Genomic DNA, 19091 nt, shown 5'->3' with positions numbered 1-19091 from the left:
GAAAAATATCTTGAGTACTGTTTTCAGCTGAACAACCTCAAACTCAGATGCAGTTTTTCCTTTTCTCCTTTCTTTAGGAAAGGAAATAAAACATCATCCACTTCTCCTAGTTTTGCATGTATTAAATCAAGAACCAAACAACATTCTGTCACACACAGAAGACAGCAGTCTGATGTTTAGAATCAAAACCGTTTCCAAAGCAGACAGCAGTATACTCCCTCTTATGAAAATGCAGGGACACTGAAAAATTATTCCACCCTGAATGAGTGTGCTCTAGATAAAAAAACCAAGAAAAATGTCATCTGATTGACTGACAAAACTTTCAGTACCTAAACAGCTTAAAAATGCCATTGAACAAATTAGGTCTTTTTTAAATTGAAGCTAACATACTAAAAACTCTGAAGTATCACATTATATTAAGGGAATTCAGCATATTTGTACATCTGGCTAGTTGATGATACCTGCCTTCTCAGAAACATTTGGTAGAGTTCAGCATTGACATGAATTAAAACATGCCTTTACAAACCTTTCTTTCATCCAGGTGAACTTCACTTAACTGCTTGCACTCATCTAAAAGAAATACATTTTTGACTCAAGTCCCTGACCAATTTTGTTTTCAGTGCTGCTAACTTTTCAGTAATCATTTCAGAGATACTAGCAGGACCAGCACTACTAGTGACTACTAGTAACACCATTAACAATTGTTCCAGATAAAGACAAGCTCTGAAACAAAAGTATTTTAGCCAGAGAAGTGCCTGTAAAGCAGTATAAACAAGCAGTTTATAAGTTTAAGTGTCTGGCCTTATTTGGCAAAACACAAAAGAATCTGAAAAACAAACTACTCCTGCAAGTCCTTTTATAAGTTTTGACTGTGGTATTTCAGCACTGACCTTAAGGTTTCATTTCCTAGTTGTTTCCCATGCTTCCCAACTGAGCCAGTGCATGCTGCTATGAAATTTGCAATGAACACATTCCCAGACGCTACTCATCTAAATGGTCTTAGACACACTAGAAGCCAGTCAATACAGCAGAGGGGCTGGTGCTTACTGGCTTTAGATACTTTGGAATCAAAAGAGAACCCTTTGGGGAAAAAAAGAATCATCTTAAAAATGAAATGAAAGAGTTCTTCAGACCTAAGAAAAAGGAAGTTTCTTCTGCCTTCATTGCTGACCTAGCATCCAGCAATCCAGCATGAATTGAACTTACTTGATCTCAAAGTAACAACAGGGAAAGTAGTCTTTTCCTCTCCATGGGAAGATACCGAGCAATTTCTGCCCCTCCATTCATCTGGACATGCATGTCAGGATCTGTTTTTCTGCATATTTCCAGTGCACAGCACTGCTTCATAAACTGTTCTGCTCTCCCAAGTGACACTTCAAGCTGCTTTTCAGCAGAGTAGAAGAATGATTACCTTCAAAAAATGATGGATGATGATCCTGAAAAGCTCCTGTGCCAGGAGCTTAATCAGTCCCTGAACTATCTGGAAATTTTCCAATTAATTATGCAGTATGTAAACAGAATTGGTAATCACACCAAACTTGTTTCAAAAAAACAAAATATTAGGAAGCTTTAACAGCAGCAGACTTGCCTAGAAGGCTGTAATTTGTTCAAAATACATTCACTGCTCTTGACATTGGCACCTCCTGCTTTTGAGGGTTGCGCTCAACATCTTGGTACAGCTTTCCAAGCAGAACTGAGGTGGAGGAGGTTGCCAGGGAAAAAGTTGAATACACCATGTAGACAAATGAATCCCTTTCAAAACTTTTTGAATATGAAAGAACACTTACTGTTAAGAAAAAAGGCTTGTACATGTTCAAATCCATCAGGAGTCCTCTGAGCAAGTAGAATGTGCCCATTAAAAGTTATAAACTAGCATGGTCTTAGGTTTTATTAACTGCAAAAGGAAAGCCATCAACCTAATCTAGAACAGTCATGGTCCAGAAGGTACAGGTGAAAAAAAGACATTTGCAGTATTCTGGGTAGAAGGGCTTCGTTTCCCACTTCTGACTCAGTCATAATCTTTATCAGAAAAGTACATTTCTACTTCACAAAACACAAGCTTTTGGTGAATTTAAGGCAAGAAATCATCATCCCATTTCTGAACTATAGATAGCAAGAAATTCTTCTGATTTAATGTGATTCTCAAGGGCCCATCTTTGTCAAGCAAAAGCCACAGAAGAATTCCCACTTTTAAACACGTAAGTACTATATAAACTACTAAAAGAACAGTTAATCATTGGAAAGGACAGCCAAGTAGCAGAAAGCCAGAAAAAGTGCTACAAAGCAGTTGTTTTCCAAGATTCAACAGAGATCCAAAATTCATACAACACGTTGCCTCTTCACAACTGGCAAACACTCTGAATGCCAACTTGTTTTGTACTAACAACTGCATGCCTCCAAATTGGATTTTATTTTTCGTGATTTTGAAGCTAAACTCCAGAGTACCTCTTCAGAAAAGCAGAGCTGTTAAGGAAAACAATCTAGGCTAAGTCTGTATTTTAGATGAAGTTTAACTTAAAATAGCTCTCCAGTTTTATTCTAAAAAAAAGTCAAAAGTTTCAGACTGAACACTAACAAGTGAATACTCAGTTGCAGACACTAGAATAACAGTATATTGTTTTATTAGCTTCTCACTAACAGAACATTTCTGTGCAGATCAGCTGGTTTTGCCTAAGTAAGACTGAGCAGTAGGGGAAAGCAGGGAAAGAAGGAAGGAGGGGAGGAATCTGTGTAATCGCTTCAATTAAAACCAAAGGCAGGTTAAGGGAGGTGATCATTTGCTCTCTACTCAGCACAGGTGAGGCCACACATGGGAGTGCTGGGCCCAGGTCTGGGCTCCCCAGGAACAGAGACATGGACATACCAGAAAGTGTTCTACTGAAAGTCCATGAAGATAAATAAGAGCTGAATCAAATTAAAAAGGCAAGGTCATTAAGTTGAAAATATCCTGGCCCTAGATTCTCAAGAACTCTGATAGAAGGACTCAGAAAAGAAGGAAAACATTGTAAAAACCTGACCAAAACTAGGTTTCAAAGAAATCAGCTTGCTATTTTGTTATCGCAGGCAACCTACAACAACCCACAAGTTGCATTACATTTCATGTGAGGCATATTAATAGTTTTAATAATCAAGACTGGGGGAATGTTTTCTGGCAGATAATAAGCAGCACTAAGGCTATTTAAAAAAAAAAAGAAAAAAAAATAAACTGATGATTTTACTTTCCCTTGTACTATAATGGCTATATTAGCCAAAATACATTCACCTCCCAGCACATTTATGTACACATTTTATTTTTTGGTAAAAATTTTTGCAGACTTGCCCATAATTTATTTTCTGTTCTCTATCTTTAAAACATATCACAGAAAGTTACAAGTGTAATCAGATCTAATAATTCAAAATCAAGACAACCAAACAAGCCTGGAAAGGTCAGTACTTTTCTTTGGATTCAAAAACAAGCTTACAGCTATACCATCTACGTGAAGTTTCTAATCGAAGAACAGGAACTCAAACAGCCTAAAGATCTGCAAATATCCCACTAGCTGGGCACCAGGACTCTCAAATAAAACTTCAAGACTCAAGACACCTGACACTCGCTCTTTAACTTACTCCTACGTGTCTGTGTTGTGGAAGGGCTCTTATATGCGGAGATGCAACTCAAACACCGAACCCTTTCCCACCCACTCTTCTCCTCCCACTTCTGATACGGCAGCTAAGTACTTCTACAGTTACATGAAGCTTAGCACAGGCTATCTGAGGGTTATCTTCAGAGGTTTTTAGACTGACAGCACAGCGCAAATGATCTACACTTCCGATTTGATCCCTTTCTCAGGAAAGAGTTGCTCCGTTTAGTTGGCTCATACCTGGTTACTGGCGGCCATTATCAAGGTTCCCGTAGGTGCAGATTGGGGTTTACCACTTGGCATAGGCAATGCGGGTGGTAAACTGGCCATAAGCTGAGTCGGTGCTTGAAGACTGAACTGGTAAACATTAGGAGCTGTGCAAGGTGGTGTATCTGATTCCTTTTGGCAGAGAAAAAGGGGAAAAGAAAAGCAACTTTACAGAAAGTACAGTATATACAGACTATGCATGTGAAAATGCACCCAAATATCAACTCATGTGAATACTGTAAAATATAATTATTTTTTTCAATGGTAAAAAAGTAAAATACAAGCCAGCACAATGTTTATTTTACACATCTAGCAAAAGTTTAATTGAACCTATATTAAGGAGACAATGTCAACAGGTCTATGGCAATCACAGGTTCCAGTCAGCCCAATCTAAAGCCAAAGTTATATCTCTACCAAATTCAAATTAAAAGAGGGGAACTAAGGCTGGGAAAAAAACAGAACAAGAACACCAACACTAAGCTACAGAAGGGCTAGAATTTTAGGTGTCATGGCAGTTCAGTCCTCTGAACAACCTTCTGGACTGTACTTATTTCTAAGTTACTCACTGTAATTGTTACAGTCTTCTCCCATTCTACCCAGCAACAGTAAAGTTAGGGCTCCACCTACCAAGAAACAAGGAGACGGTCTGCCAGTTAAGACTCATTTATGTTCACCAGTCATGCACTCCACTGCTCATGAGGAGTTCTATTCCCCTCACTTCCCACCTGAAATCTGATAATTCTTCAGGGGATGCAAGATGGATGCAGGATTACAGAAAAGATACTGTAATGGAACTGGTATGACTGATTACTATTCCTTCTTCTCCTTCCAGCCTGATCACCAGCAATTTCAGATGCGTCATAATCAGACATACAGGTAATGTTAAAACACAGTATGGCTGGAGCACTTAATAGATAACAAGCAAAGACGCGAGCACAGATTTAGGGGTTTATAGGAATTACTGAAGTCTGAAAACACCCTCAGGTCTCAAGCGACCAATTATTTTGTAGGTCGAGGAAGTTGGAAAGCAAGCTACAGCCTTTTGAAACAACTTTGAACACAGATCTCCCAAAACTTATTTTTCAGCTATAACATAATGGCAGAAGTAGCTTTCCCTACATTTTATTGCTGCTTTTTACCATATTCTTAACTCCAAAGCATTCTGAACTTAAAAACAATGGAAAAACCTACTTTGTATCCCAAATCACGAGTGTTTTTTCCATTCCCAGTCATCTGGCTCAAAGTATAGGAAGAGATGGGGCTTGGCCAATTAGTAGTTTAGGAGTTACCATATTAAAAGACATTACTGGCTCACATCATCACAGATCTTTACTGTTAAAATAATTACTGAAATATTCTATTGCTCTTTCTCTAAAGATTAATTGCCTGGAAGCAAAGACTCTTCACATATTTAAATAGATCTCCAGCACTACTACTTGCCCTCATATGGCCTTGTTTTCTAAATTAGATTCTTCAGTTAGAGAATAGGCTGTTCAAGAGCAGAAAAGAAAATATTTTAAAGCTTTTCTTGGAGATGAAGAAGATCATTTAAGAGAGACAGACAGTTGTGAATACTGAGTAGCCTAAGAAATGAACTACTACAAAGCAAAATTTGCATCCCAGCAGAAGTGAATACTCCCGGTACAAACAGTCCTGAATAAAACCCAACTGTTAGAACAATCAGTCTTTTATTGGTCCATACAAAGTTGTGCTTACTAAAAAATAAGTTCTAGAAAGAAAGGAGCTGCTGCTCTGCTAGTTCAACTAGTGGTGAACGTTACAGTAAGCCTTTGTGAAGCAGTTTCAGATAACTGCATCATGAATTCACTGGAGACAGATCATACTGGTAACAAGAATATGTGCAGAAAATTAAGTCTTATTTATGAGATCAGATGTTCACTGTTTAATAAATATGTTCATCATAATGGGAAACTATATGCTGTATCACTGACCAAAAAATTAAGCTTGGTTATATGCACATGCCTGGATTAGATGGCATATTTCTCCTTTGCCCAATCCTACAGTATCAGCCACAAGAACAGGCTAAGGTCTCCACAGCGATGAAGTTTCTTTGGACACTGTTGGTCATGGAATTAATAAAAAGCTTATAAAAAGAGAGATAAATAATGAAAGGGTAGTCATGTTTGAACAGAGTTCTAAGCATGCTCACAAGTAACTATGAACTAGCAGATAGGATAGAAAAAGGGATCTTACTGTCTATCCAAACCAATGCATTATCTTCTGCAATCCAACCTTCGCAAACCTGACCAAAGAACAATTTTAGTGTCTCCACTCAAAGAACTCTCTCTTCTGCTTGGATACAGCCCTGAAGGCTGACATACCCAACTCAGATGTGACACCTCGTTTATGAGATTTCTAAGGGGCTTTTGTGCAACGAAAAGTTAACTCCAGTCAGGAAGGAGTAGTAGATGGAAGAGAAAAGGGAGTCATATCATTTCATTAAGATTAGACAAATTTCACCACAAGGAACCTTGTGTTGCTTTATGTTAATTTTGTAACAGCTATGTTCTTCTGTCTCAATGTTATTTACTGATACACATCTCATACAAGCAGATTGTATCTCTCTCCTGAGGCGATCTTGGACTGCTAATAGGATTAATGCATGGAGTTGATATCCTAACTTCTCAACAGCATCTAAACTCTTTTGTGAAGAGCAGCATCACCCTTCTTAATTAAACTGAAAAGTTAACCTCAGTGATCAGAAAATTGAGTCAAATGTGAACAAATCTGATTTTCCATAAGCACTGCATACACTGAGGGATTAAGTCTTTCTTGATCTTCTGGACCATATTCTTAAGTATAACGTGCAAACTTGAAGGATAATGGAATTTCAGAAGACGTACAAGTAAATACATACTCTTGACACTTTAGGTACATGTTGGAAGAGAAAAGCTCTGACCATTACTAAAGTAAGGGCCACAGAGGTCACATTATATAAAAAGATAAATATAAAATAAAGGGGTAAGACCCCTCAATTTTAGCAAATAATCTAGGGATAAAGCTAAAATGACTTCACTAAGAGCCAAGGTAAGTTCCTGATCTCTTGAATGGGGCAAATATCTTCTAAAGAGATGCAGGTACAGGTTTATCCTACTGGGAAATTTCCATTTCGAAATATATTCTTTAAATCAGTTTTGACTTTCTGAGTAAGAACGTAGTACCTGGAATGAAGATTTCTACTATTCACAGCCTTGATTACTGAGGACTGTAATTTACTTTAATGCTGGAAAGACTGAAGTATGGAAACTCAAGCATTACTATCACAGAAATGCATCTGTATAGACAGAAACAGTGAAACACTGCAGTCATATGAAAGATGAAGAACTGAAGCAGTCTTACAATCAAGACTTCCTGACATACAAAGAGAACAAAAAAAAAAAAAAAATCCTTCTTCTAAAAAATGCATCTCCCATTATAAAACATCCCAGGACCTCAACAGCAAGAGAATATTTACTTGTCGAAAGCTCCTTACTAACTAGGTCTGGCCATAAGAGCTTATTTCAATGCTCTTAACTCAAGGCTTAAGATACAAGGTAAAGTGTATTAGCACAATCATCCAACAAGACAATAGTTCAGTTTCCATGAATTTCATGTGCCAATTATCCTCACAAGCTTCCTTTACATCAGCCTAAATGTATGACGAAAAAGTTGTGCCATCTGCTTTGTTTCATGGTGTAGTAAGTTGAAACTTCTTAACAAACAATAGCTATCATTTTAAAGCTTTCAATTTCCAAGGCAGTAGGCTTTTTTAAAAGCTGGAGTGGCCTAAGATCAATTAATGATGTGTTTAAGTTTTGGCCCAGTGGTAAAAGAGGCTATCCTAGAAGTCAGTATTCAGAAATAAAAACTTAAACAATAGAATGCAAGTTTCTTGCTAATGTGATAGATTTGGGTTTTAACGTTCCTCTTTCCCAGAATGCACTACTGAGGTCTTGGCAAAAAGATTCTTATTGTTTCCATTCTCAAAACTTCTTCCACTAATTAAGGAATATTTCTTCTTTTTCCCATAACATTCATAAACTGAAAGCTGTGAGAGAACAATGGCCACTTCAAAAATTGTGTTCCATCTTTGCTTTCAAAGAACTGAAAACTGTGAGAAAATTGGTGTTTATAGTTAACACTTTACACTACACAGGGTTTTTCATATGCTACTCTCTCTCCTTTCTTACAATTACAGTGATTTAACAGTAACTGCTGCCAGTCTTACTCCTTTTGCCTCTTTTCTCATTCTAGCCTTCTCCATTATACCTGCATTATCATCTGGCATGATTATGAGCCAATATACAGAGGTGAACCACAGAAACAGTAATCTCCTTATTAGCTTCATCTTCTGAATCAGCTCACCACAGGATTAGATGCAGAAAAGTGCAGAAAAGCAGGAGCAGCTAATGAATGGAAACTTTGGTAGCAAGTACATCTAACTACTCGACTGGTTTAGTAAAAGTGTAAAACCACACTCCTTTGAACCAAAGCAACACAAGAGGACTTCAAAATTTCATACTTTGGAGCCATGTGCAAAAGAAGGACTTGAATGCATGCTCTCAATTGAATGGTTTTAGCCCCAGAGTTTAGCTGGGTTTTAGCCCCAGCGTACTTAACTCTGCTTGATAAACCACCATGCTTCCAAGGTGTTTTTATGATCACCCCCCACCCTCATCTCATGTCTTCCACATCCTGTGCTGTTTCTTGGTAGGTGGAGCCACAACTTCAGCTATGGTGTAAATAAAGTAGAATTGAGATGAACAACATTTCTACTTCTACAGGAGGTCACAAGGTAGATAACTTGAATCATTACAGTTGCACCATTTCCACTGGCCAGCCTGTAAACAATACAAATGTCTCGAGTTAAGACGAAATCGGTTGATTTTCCTGCCTTTCATTGCAAAAGGAAAATACCCTGGTCATCTTGATTACAGAAGGGGAAAGGTGAAAGAAGAGATATAGGATACACAAGCAAACTGAAAAATATGTATCCTCCAAAAGCATTAGTGTTCATTTGACAGAACAACTAAAAATGTAATCTAATTAGTATCTACCAAGATTAAATACAAGCACAGTACCCCTTTAACCTCACCTCACTATATCCTGCCAGGCCTTACTGTGAGTTTATTCCATGTTTTATCAATACTCAGTGTATTTCAGGTAAGTCATCTTCAATAAAAAGATCACAGAAGTGTGTAATTTTAAATATCCTTTGTTATCCCAGTACTTTCATTTCACGGGCTTTCATCTGGTCTGTATTGTTAACAATATAGCAATATTTCAAGTTTGATTTTCAAGTTTTGCACTAAATTACAGGACTCATTAAGCAAGCTGAACATACATCATTCTAGATTCTAAATACTAAATTTAGGTTTTCTTCCATCCTAAAATGGCTTAGGTACCTCTGTGGGGTTTTTTCACGGGAGGGAATGTTAAGATATGGCAAGACTGCAACTAGCCTATGGCATCAGAAACTAGTCTGAATTTGACACTTCCAAAATTATGTGCTTCTCTCCTTACTTCACTGACATCACAGCAGTAAAATCCCATTTTACTTTCTGACATAAAAATTCCTTCTGTACCCTCTGCTGCTTAGAATAACTTGTTATTAAATAAAATTACTTTGGAATTTTGTATTCAACATTGTGCCTCCTGCAGCTTTGCAGAAATTTATTTCAAGTGGATATGGATAAAAGACTGCTCAAGGAACTGATAGGAAGCACGGAACCGATGAAGAGCGTGAAACAGTATAAAACAGCACATGGTCAGAGATACAGGTTAAAAAACACAAAAATAAATGTGGGGCTATACGGTGAAAGAGGAAAATAAGCAAAAGAAGCACTGGAAAAGAAATTTGTTCCCCTCTAATTCACAGAAACCAATCATAATCTGCACAGCAATAGTAGGCAAAAAGAATGGAGTTTTAAACAATATGGGGCTTAAACTCCTAAATTCCTCAAATCAAATGTCAATCAAATGTTTTTTTCCCAGTAACATCAGGTTGTCAGTGCCTGTACACTCAGGGTTGCCCACTGTTTCACGTGGAGACCAGCTGGCTGCAAGTCAGCACTTACACTAACCATCAAGAGGCCTGTCTTTTAAAGAACTTGTCTCTATTTGTTCAGGAAGGGGAGAAGAGCAAGACAAAAATCTGCATAATAATAAAGATGATCAACTATCAACATACATTTGAATTGCTACTTTGATTAGCACATGAGACTATTCAGGCAAGTAGGAGAAAAGGAGAAAATCTGTGTAGCTCTTGCTCTCAGACTAAGGATTTTACAAGGCCACCCCCTTCTGCTCTCTCTCCTTACACACAAAATTTCAACTGCAACCCTGCAAATTAATCAGTCATTAAGACAGATTTAACAAGACTACAAGAAGAGCTGTTACATATTCTGAAGTGTCTGTCCCTTTACTGGAGATAAGCATATACCTTACACCTGCAAACTTAACTTTAAAAAAAGTGCAACATTTATCTGGACAAGGTAAGTCATATACTCTATCACTTCTCTCTGTGACTATGGAATTACAATGGCTCCAGCTGATAAGCTGAAATTCACGGTCTTCAGCTAATAAGAAAGAAAGTGAGGTGGTGATAACTTCATTAAGCATGTTGAGTTCAAGCCATAATTACTGCAAAGCAAGTAGGAGTTCCAAAATCAGTGTGGATGTTGTAAGCATTCAGGAGAACTGGAAGAATAATGAGTCTTAGTCTTATTAGTCATATTTATATATTACTCTCAGAATACACAGTACTTGATATAGTGAAAAGACACATTCCCAGAACACTGAAGGTACTGCTCAGCACATTCATTAGCTGATGGGGCAGAATGGTGGGGAAATCAAGCACTGACATTCTGACAATAGGTTTTTATGAAGCCTGACCTGCAAGGTTTACAGGTAAAATTTCAAGAACAGTCTGAAAGAAGATACTGTAAATGCTAAAAGTTTAAAAAGAAGCAAGGATTGTGCCATCCCTAAAGCTAGACTATAGGGGTACCTTGTTCACTGAAACTTCAACTACCTTGGCACTACTACGTAATCTTGAAAACTCAGAACTCTTCACAAAATCATTTTTGTCATACAAGCCCACACAACATTACCATCAGAAACACTGAGATAAAGTGCATGAAATTTGTTAGATTCAAACTTTTAGCAGACAACTTGGAGATTCTGTGCTGCACTGGATATGAGATTACATATCTATTGGTAAGGGAAAATAGATTTAAATTTTCCTGTTAGCCATGACATCTGTTACTGATACGCAGGTATCACCGTCACATAAAATGTTAAGCTTTATTTGGCGTAACAGCATCAAAACTTCAGAGCATACTTAGCACTAGGAATCAAAACAGACCAAAATAAGACATACCTAGGATTATTTTTTACTTGGCAGAGACTGTTCATCAGGCAGTAGATATTCTCCAGCATTACTCTACAACTTCCTGACCTAATAGAAAGCATTTTTCTACAATGCTTAAGTAGCAAGAAATCCAGGTCACCAGAGTGCAGGTCCAGACCGAAAAAAACCCAACACATTTTCATGAGGAATTTGGTCACTGATTAGGCTGTGAGACTGACATCTGCAACTAGCCAGAACAAGTAGAGAGCTGGGGGCAAACATCCTTCTTTTCACTTGGTTGCAGATTCTCATAACACTCACCTAATTGAGTATGAAGGGGAGATTTCCTAATGCCAGAGGCTTGTTTTCTGTTATGGAACAGTTTAACTCTTGCTCCCACAGAGTAAACACTCACACACTTTGCACTGTCCTTGATGGCAAAGTCATTTATAAAGCATCTTCCATTATTCAATTAAACATTTGTTGGATCATGTGGGAATGCATAGTATTTTACAACTTACCTGTTTGCAAGAGTAAATAAAGAACATACATTGCCTTTTTGTCAGGGCAGCACAGGGTATTTTAAATACCTGCAGAGCAGAAGGCTTCATTGAGAGAAGATTTACTACATAGATCAGTTTGATAATAAACAGAATCCAGAAAAATGTATGAACAGTTTAATAAGGTTTGGTGATCAGAGTCCTTGTTTTTCCTCATGTGTTCCTCGGTTTGCTCCTTATCACTAATATTTACATTCTTCATAGAGCTGAGGTAACAAGGCAGGAATTTTAACATTCAGTATTTTGTAAAGAACTACACTAGAAGTACTGGTGAGCGAGTCTGCATTGACATGCACAGTAAGACAACCACATAAACGGAACAGCTCTCTCATTAGTAATAACAACGGTATCAGAAGACAGGTTTCTTTTCCATGAGGTTTTTGATCCAAAATTTACTGGTCCTTTGAAAAGCTGTTTTTTGTGACCAAGACTGACTAGGACACATGAAAGACAGCACAACTAGAATTTCATTAGCCAGATAGTGCTAGCATAAGGCACTTTGTAAATAGCTTTGCTGCCTTGGAAAATCCACAAAATTATACTTTTTGTTCAGATTATGACTTGGTCTCATTAGATGTGCACACTGGGCTGTGTAGCAAGCTAGTTCTAGATGTGAAAATTCTTCCTGAATTTCAGGTGGCGTGCTGAGAAAAAGCACATAAATCTAAAATATACAGGGAAAGAGAAGGCTGTCCTTGAAGAAGGCATTTGTCTTGTTCCTAAGTACACAAGTTCTCATCTTCAAAAGGTTGCCATAGTCCCCGAAGAAAGGAAAGGAGTATCAGAAATGCAAAGAACTCAGGGTAGTAAGTGTAAGCTCTCATATCCCTACACATCCATTTTTCAGAGCGTATATAGATGTTGAAAGGCTGACTTCTAAATGCTAGCTCTGGTTTATGCCAATCCAGTCTCCAGAAAAACCTGCTCCTTGTTCTATCCCAAGACCTGTTCTCCTGCTGCTGGAATAAATCTATAACCATTGCTGTATCTGAAGGGCCCATAAGTCCAAGACACCAGAAGCCTTGTCTATTCAGCTGCTGAATCAACTATAAGATTGTAAGGCAAAACCTGTACTGCTGTCAGAACTTCAAGAAAACAAATCTGTTTAAAAACCACACAGCATGCTATATTACAACCAACTATTACACCAAAGGGCTTAATAAAAATTCTAGGATCCCTGTGAGCAATACTGCACTGCTTTGATAACTCCTGCACACTCAATACATACTGCCAATATTGCTTCCAGGACATGTTGACAAATATATGCAAGGTCTCCAGACTTACTGCTGGTGTACAGTGATGTGATGACTTCAGAACACAACTCCTTTTCTGCTAGCATGGATGGCTGGAGAGGGGCAATATGATAACTAATGTCACAAGTTTCCAAGTCTGTTTCCTCAAAAAGGTCCAGATGCAGCTGATCACTATTACCAGTGAGACTTCAGCAGTAAATGGAAAAGCAAATGGAAAAGCAAATACACTATCTAGTCCCTCTAATTTAACAGCTAATATCTTACAGCTGATAAATAGCAAAAGATACTCTGCAGTCATGCAAAATACACCTCCAGAAACAGTGTCTTAATGTAGACTTTAAGTTTTATAATGACATAGGGATGAATATCTTGCTACTAAAATAAAATTTAATTTTTGGGAACAGACCAGCAAATTGTCACTCTCAGGTCTCCTTGTCTCCTACATTTTCTTTGTAATCTGTACCTTGCTTTCAGTCTTCCAGTATCAGAGAAGTTTAGGTGATTTAACTTCAAATAAATACAGAATCCTTCCTGAAGAATGGCCCTTCCACAAGATCAGAGGAAACACTACATATAACTCTAAAGTGATGAGATGCATCATATTCATATTCCCTTCTCCTGAAGCTGATACCAAAGCTCATACCTATTTGAGAAGTTTTGGCACAAATACCAAGTTGTCACACATGCTAGAGGTTCCTCTGCTGCAACCTGGGCATAGCATTATGCCAGATCATGGCACAGATCGCCTGACTACAGCAGAATAGACTTCTCTTCCTCAATCAGGTGCAGCTCAGGACTGCTCAACCAGAACTTGCTCCTCCTCAAATGAACTCATCAGTTATTTGCCAGAAACATGCCATTCCATTCCAAATTAAGATAACATGCTATCGGTCTATTAAGGACATAATGCCAATATATGACCAGGCCTTAAACTAGAGACTGTCACAAGGACAAGGATATAAGGTCTCTTATTTTGTTAAAAAAGGTAGCATTTCCTTTTACTTTGTGGATGCCCAAGCAGATTTCAGGTCTGTCTTGTTGAGTGCTTCCTTTTCACTTTTTGTTTATTTGTCTGGCATCAGGCAATGAAGTTCCATCTTCTATCAGGCAAAACGGGACTAAGGGGAGTTCATAAACACTCACCACCCATTATGTTGGGAGTGCACAACATTAGGCCAATATTTGGATTTTCTTATAAAATTTATTACAGCAAAACCTTGCCTACTGACTTCCTTAAATCAGGAACATGGCTAGCAGTATCACTGGCAAGCATCATGCTGTTCTTTTTCCAATGGTCAGATGGTGCAGCCAAAGCATTTGCCATATTTACTGAAGTGGTATGAAAAGACAATTCAATATCAAAAAATCAGTAGTATAAAATAACTTTAGAAAGTAACCAGAACCTATAAAGACGGTGCTTGTCTCTTAAAAGTTATTGAAATTTTATTGAATACAATTCCCAACTTTTAATTCCATGTTTGACTAGTTTTTGAAACAGGTATTTGGACCTCTCTTGGCATCATCCAGTTATTCACTATTGTAGTTGACTGCATATTACATCCTGTTCCATCAATGCCTCTACCTATGACTGAATGCTTCAGTAGGATTTACAGCGAGAACCTCACGCCTTGCAATGCTGTGCTTTATAATCTGCACTGCCTAATTCTGCAATGATTTAACTTCATACTGAAAAAAACCCATCTTACAGAATCTTAAGAGTCTGGGAACATATCTCAAGAGACTGCAGCCTCCTCTTCCAGGAAGTTACAATAAAGCCCGGCAATTACTTTCAAATAAGGAAGCTGACAAGACTTTACCTGAGTGCTCTGTTACCATTAAAACATGAACTGACTGCTTGGCTGAAAATAGTAAGGAATGTTATTCACCTTCACAGCACAATATGAAGTTCATGTTCAATTTTGGGTGTGGGGAAAAAGGATCAGAATTCGATAGTGGAAGATTTTGCTTAATAGGAGGATTTACGAAGACATATTTCTACTCTTCTACTTAATTAGCAACTGTTAAATTGGGTTGTTATATTTCATTACATCTAAATACTACCACAAAGGGTACCAAAGATTTAGGATGGATATAAGACCCATTAAATTTAATGGAAAAAATATTTGATTTCAGTAATTTTTCTGAGCAGGGGACATTATTGATTTGCTGTAGCAGCCTAGGGACAGTACCACATTACGTGCTGTTGTATCAATTAAGGCTTTGAAGCATACGATAAACTCTGCTTCTGAATAGTTTAACCCATTAAAAGAAAAAGCTTACAATGTCACTGCTGGAGAGTGATGATACAGAAGATGCAGATGAGCCCGAGGATAACTGTTGTGTGCTGCCCAATGACAAAGTCAAGTGTTGATTGTAAGGTGGTTCAGAGTCCCTGTTCTGTTGCTGTTCTCCATTGCAGAGAGCTATCTGGTCTCTTATTTTCAACCTATTATCTGTTAAGAGAAAACATAACTATCATTTAAGAGCACAGAATACAAACATAAAGGCCTTGAAGTCTAAGAAGAACTGCAGTTTAACAAGCTAATTGACAAACAGGCTCAGAGAAAACTAGTCTTGGGTTAGAAAGTTACAAGTTCCTTTTATTTTTTTCCTATATATCTGAATGATTAATTTCAAGGCATGAGTATTTTGATTACATCAAATTCAAGAAAAAATTTTAAGTTGGTTTCCTGCTATACCTACCAAGTTCAGGTGATAAATTAATTTTGCTCCCCCACTTCTTTTTAATCCAGGCCCTGTAGTCAATCACTTCTTGGGTCACTTTGATGATTCTACCTAATGTGCTAAAAAAATTTTTCAATTAAGTATTAAACAAAGACTGTTGGTTACATATTTGCAAGCATTGTAACAAGCAACCAAATTATGCTAAAAGTCAGACACCCCTAACCAAAGAATCCTCTTGAACTTTCATATTTTTAGTGCACAATTTAATCCACTGAATCACCACAGTTTTTATATTAGTATATTATTTTTCTTCTACTATTCCAACATGCAAGCACTGATAAGTAAGAATTTTACTCTGTATTTCTAAATGGAGTGCATCTTAATTATCAAGAATGTACATGCTGATACCAGTGTACTTGATAAAAGTAATTTATGGATCTTGCATTTCTCCATACAGAAATCTGTATTACAACGTAGAATTATTTTGACAGAATCTGGATTACAACAGGTATGGGATGCACTGAAGACACCAACATCCCAGCACTGTAGTTGACTGTCTGGAGACAGATGCCTTCATTAATCCTTGCTTACAGATTTACAAGACCACTTAAAAGGTGTTAAGGTCCCCACAATTATAAAGGAAGTACCATGGATCATGAGGTAGTGGAAACAAGAGACTGGCTCCAAAACTGGAACGAGTGAGAATTTTAAAAAATTTGTAACAGTAGGAGGCTCAAAGGAAATGCATACCTGGTCCTGCTGAACAGTGACTAATTATCAAAATAGAGTTTTCCCAACATGCTTTCCCAACATTCAGCTATTTGAATTGTACTTCTTGAGCAGGTGTTGTCTTCTTGTCTGAGAGCTAAGTTTTCAAGCTTTCCTTTCATCAGAGACTAGTGGCTGAAACACTAACTATAAGCTCCACGCTCCAGATCCACAAAGAAATTACTATCGTACAGAAATGGACTGTGAAAAGTTATCACTTTGGAGAAGGTAATGTTATTTTAGTTTTGAAAATCTTCGATGGTTACATTGAAGTTTATTTTGTATTTCACATCATAAAGGTACATTCTCTCTGTACTGGAGTTTTTTTTTGGTTTAGGTCTATAATGGGAAGGCAGGACATACAAAGCCTTAATGTACTCAGACTACCTTTATTAGGTCTTTTCATAGCAATGCTTTAAAAAGTATCACTAATTCTCCTACTGTCATAGGGATTACTATTTCACGCAAGACCAAATACCACATGTTCCATGTTAGTATTCCAACTTTAAAGACATGTCACTGTTAGTACTAAAAAAAGTCAGTCCAGCATTTTAAGGAAACATTGAACCAAATAACATCATCTAAGTTACAAGTCCAATAGCTGCAGATGGGCCACCAGGACAGAATGCATGTCATCCATCATTCTACTTATGTAATGTAAATAAAATGATGCACAATGGAAAGCAAAATCTTGAATTTTACATGCAGAATTTAAAGTGTGATTGTCACCACTCAGCCATTAGAGATCTGGGTTATAATAGGTAATTCTTTGGGAAGCACAGTTCAATAGCTAAATAGAACACATTAGGAAAAGGACAAATAAAACAGAGGATTACATTTTGTTAATGTATACTCCTATGATGTAACAGCATTTTAAATACTCAATGCAGTTCTAGTTTCTCAATCTCAAAAAGGAAGTTGAGCAAGAGGAGACAGAATGAAGACAGGGATGTCCAAAACTGCAGAAAATCAGCTGTGGCCCTAAAGCTGTAGTTCCCAAGACAGCAATGCCAGCATGGGACTCAAACACAGACCTGCTGGGTCTCTTCAGCACCAGAATAGGGAAGGAAATCTTGCAGTTAAAAAATTTCATCTGAGAATGCCTTCAGAAAGAGTTGAGCCTTTACTCCAGGACAACCTATAAATTTCACAACTACCACCAGCTGTGGTCTTAGAACCAGGAAAGGAAAAGGGACCGAATAACACAAGCTCTTACAGATAAGGAGTTTGCCAAGCTGGGAGCTTCTCAGAGTACTTTCCCAGAAGCAAATCAAAGCCTGAAGCTTCTTGGAGTACTTTCCCAGAAGCAAAATCAAGAGTCGTGACTTCATATACAACAAGGAAAATGAACAATACAGGCTAGTATTTTTATCAGACTTGGTGACTGATACACCAAAAACGCCTGCCATCAAATAGATAAAATGGGTAAAACTACTGCTACACCAACAATTGTGTCAGAATTGCACATAGGGAACTAGGGAATATGTTCTCTCACCAGTTCCTTTCAAAGAGCACAGAGATCAAATCCCTAAACTCTAATTTTTTGTAGAAAAAAGGAAATTCACTAAGTTATAAGGTCAGGGGTTCAAAGAGACAGATCCATGCTACATTGCTTGTACAGCAAAATTAAAAACATTCATTATGAGACATCAGAAACTGAAAAGTGACTGGGCTATACTGCCATATACTTAATGTAACAGTGAAGAGGAAGCAAGTGTGATCAAACTAGATATTGATCTCAAAGAATACTATTTCGTATGTATGGGACTTGAGCATATCCACAGGCTCAAAGAACAATTTTTTTAAATAAAGTATTTAAAAGTTATGCTTAGATCTGTTTTCACCACTGAAAGTGCTTAGAAACAAAAAATCCTATTAATCTACCCTGCCTTTAATACAAGAAAACTTCACACTTTCAAGGCTTTTTATTTGACTAAGGCAAGAATTTCTATAGATGTACAAGACACACACGATTCTTCAAAGATGCTTGGATGGAAGACATGGAAAAACTGGTTAAAAAACTTAGACAACTCTCCTGTGAAAGATGTCCCTTTAAGGTTTTTCCCTTAATATATTTATCACATAGCAAAACCAGGAATAAGCTAGCTACATGTCTAGTTTATTTTATAATAAGAACTTAGAAGTTTCTCTTTTCACACACTGCAAGACCTCAGTTCACAGGGACACTTTCTAGCTGTCATTACAGCACAACTACTGTGCAAATCAATCTTAAGATCACTCTTAAAAGGTTCAGACTGATAACATCAGATTCAGTAAAACCAAATACGTAAAGCTCCACATGAATGAGGTCAGTAGCAGAGCATGAAAAAACATCAAGTCTGTGAGAGAACAGTCAAAATAAGTGAAATATCCCTAGGGTATTAAAAGTGTAACTAAGGAGCACCTTCGAAGGATCTGGCTTGAGCATGAGGATTAAAAAGAACACCCTCAAACCTTTACCCTGACAAATACTCTGCATAGGAGAAGCTGGTATTGCTGATACCCTTTAAGAGAAAGCAAGCATTCTAGTGACACCACCACCATTCATTCAAGACGTGAAGCAAAGGAAGAGCTGTTTCAGATAGCA

The 19091-nt window shown here is 37.5% G+C and overlaps 1 protein-coding gene across 5 annotated transcripts in view; it reads right to left on the bottom strand.

Moving 5' to 3' along the window:
• The window catches only part of TENT4A (terminal nucleotidyltransferase 4A), a 59300-nt gene that overhangs the window by 8287 nt on the left and 31922 nt on the right, over positions 1-19091 (bottom strand). For 2 of the 5 annotated variants that reach the window (XM_064660873.1, XM_064660863.1), the window contains exons 9-11: positions 15755-15855; positions 15332-15504; positions 3861-4019 (exon numbers count right to left, since the gene is read on the bottom strand). In XM_064660873.1, the coding sequence (XP_064516943.1) occupies positions 3861-4019; positions 15332-15504; positions 15755-15855 (433 nt within the window). Of the gene's footprint in view, positions 1-3860; positions 4020-4453; positions 4511-15331; positions 15505-15754; positions 15856-19091 lie in introns of those variants that run through there. The other 3 variants (XM_064660892.1, XM_064660883.1, XM_064660900.1) reach the window with 2 other exon arrangements.

Source organism: Pseudopipra pipra, chromosome 1, assembly GCF_036250125.1.
Source record: "Pseudopipra pipra isolate bDixPip1 chromosome 1, bDixPip1.hap1, whole genome shotgun sequence".
Taxonomy (NCBI): Eukaryota; Metazoa; Chordata; class Aves; order Passeriformes; family Pipridae; genus Pseudopipra; species Pseudopipra pipra.
This window is presented reverse-complemented; position numbering and strand designations above follow the sequence as displayed.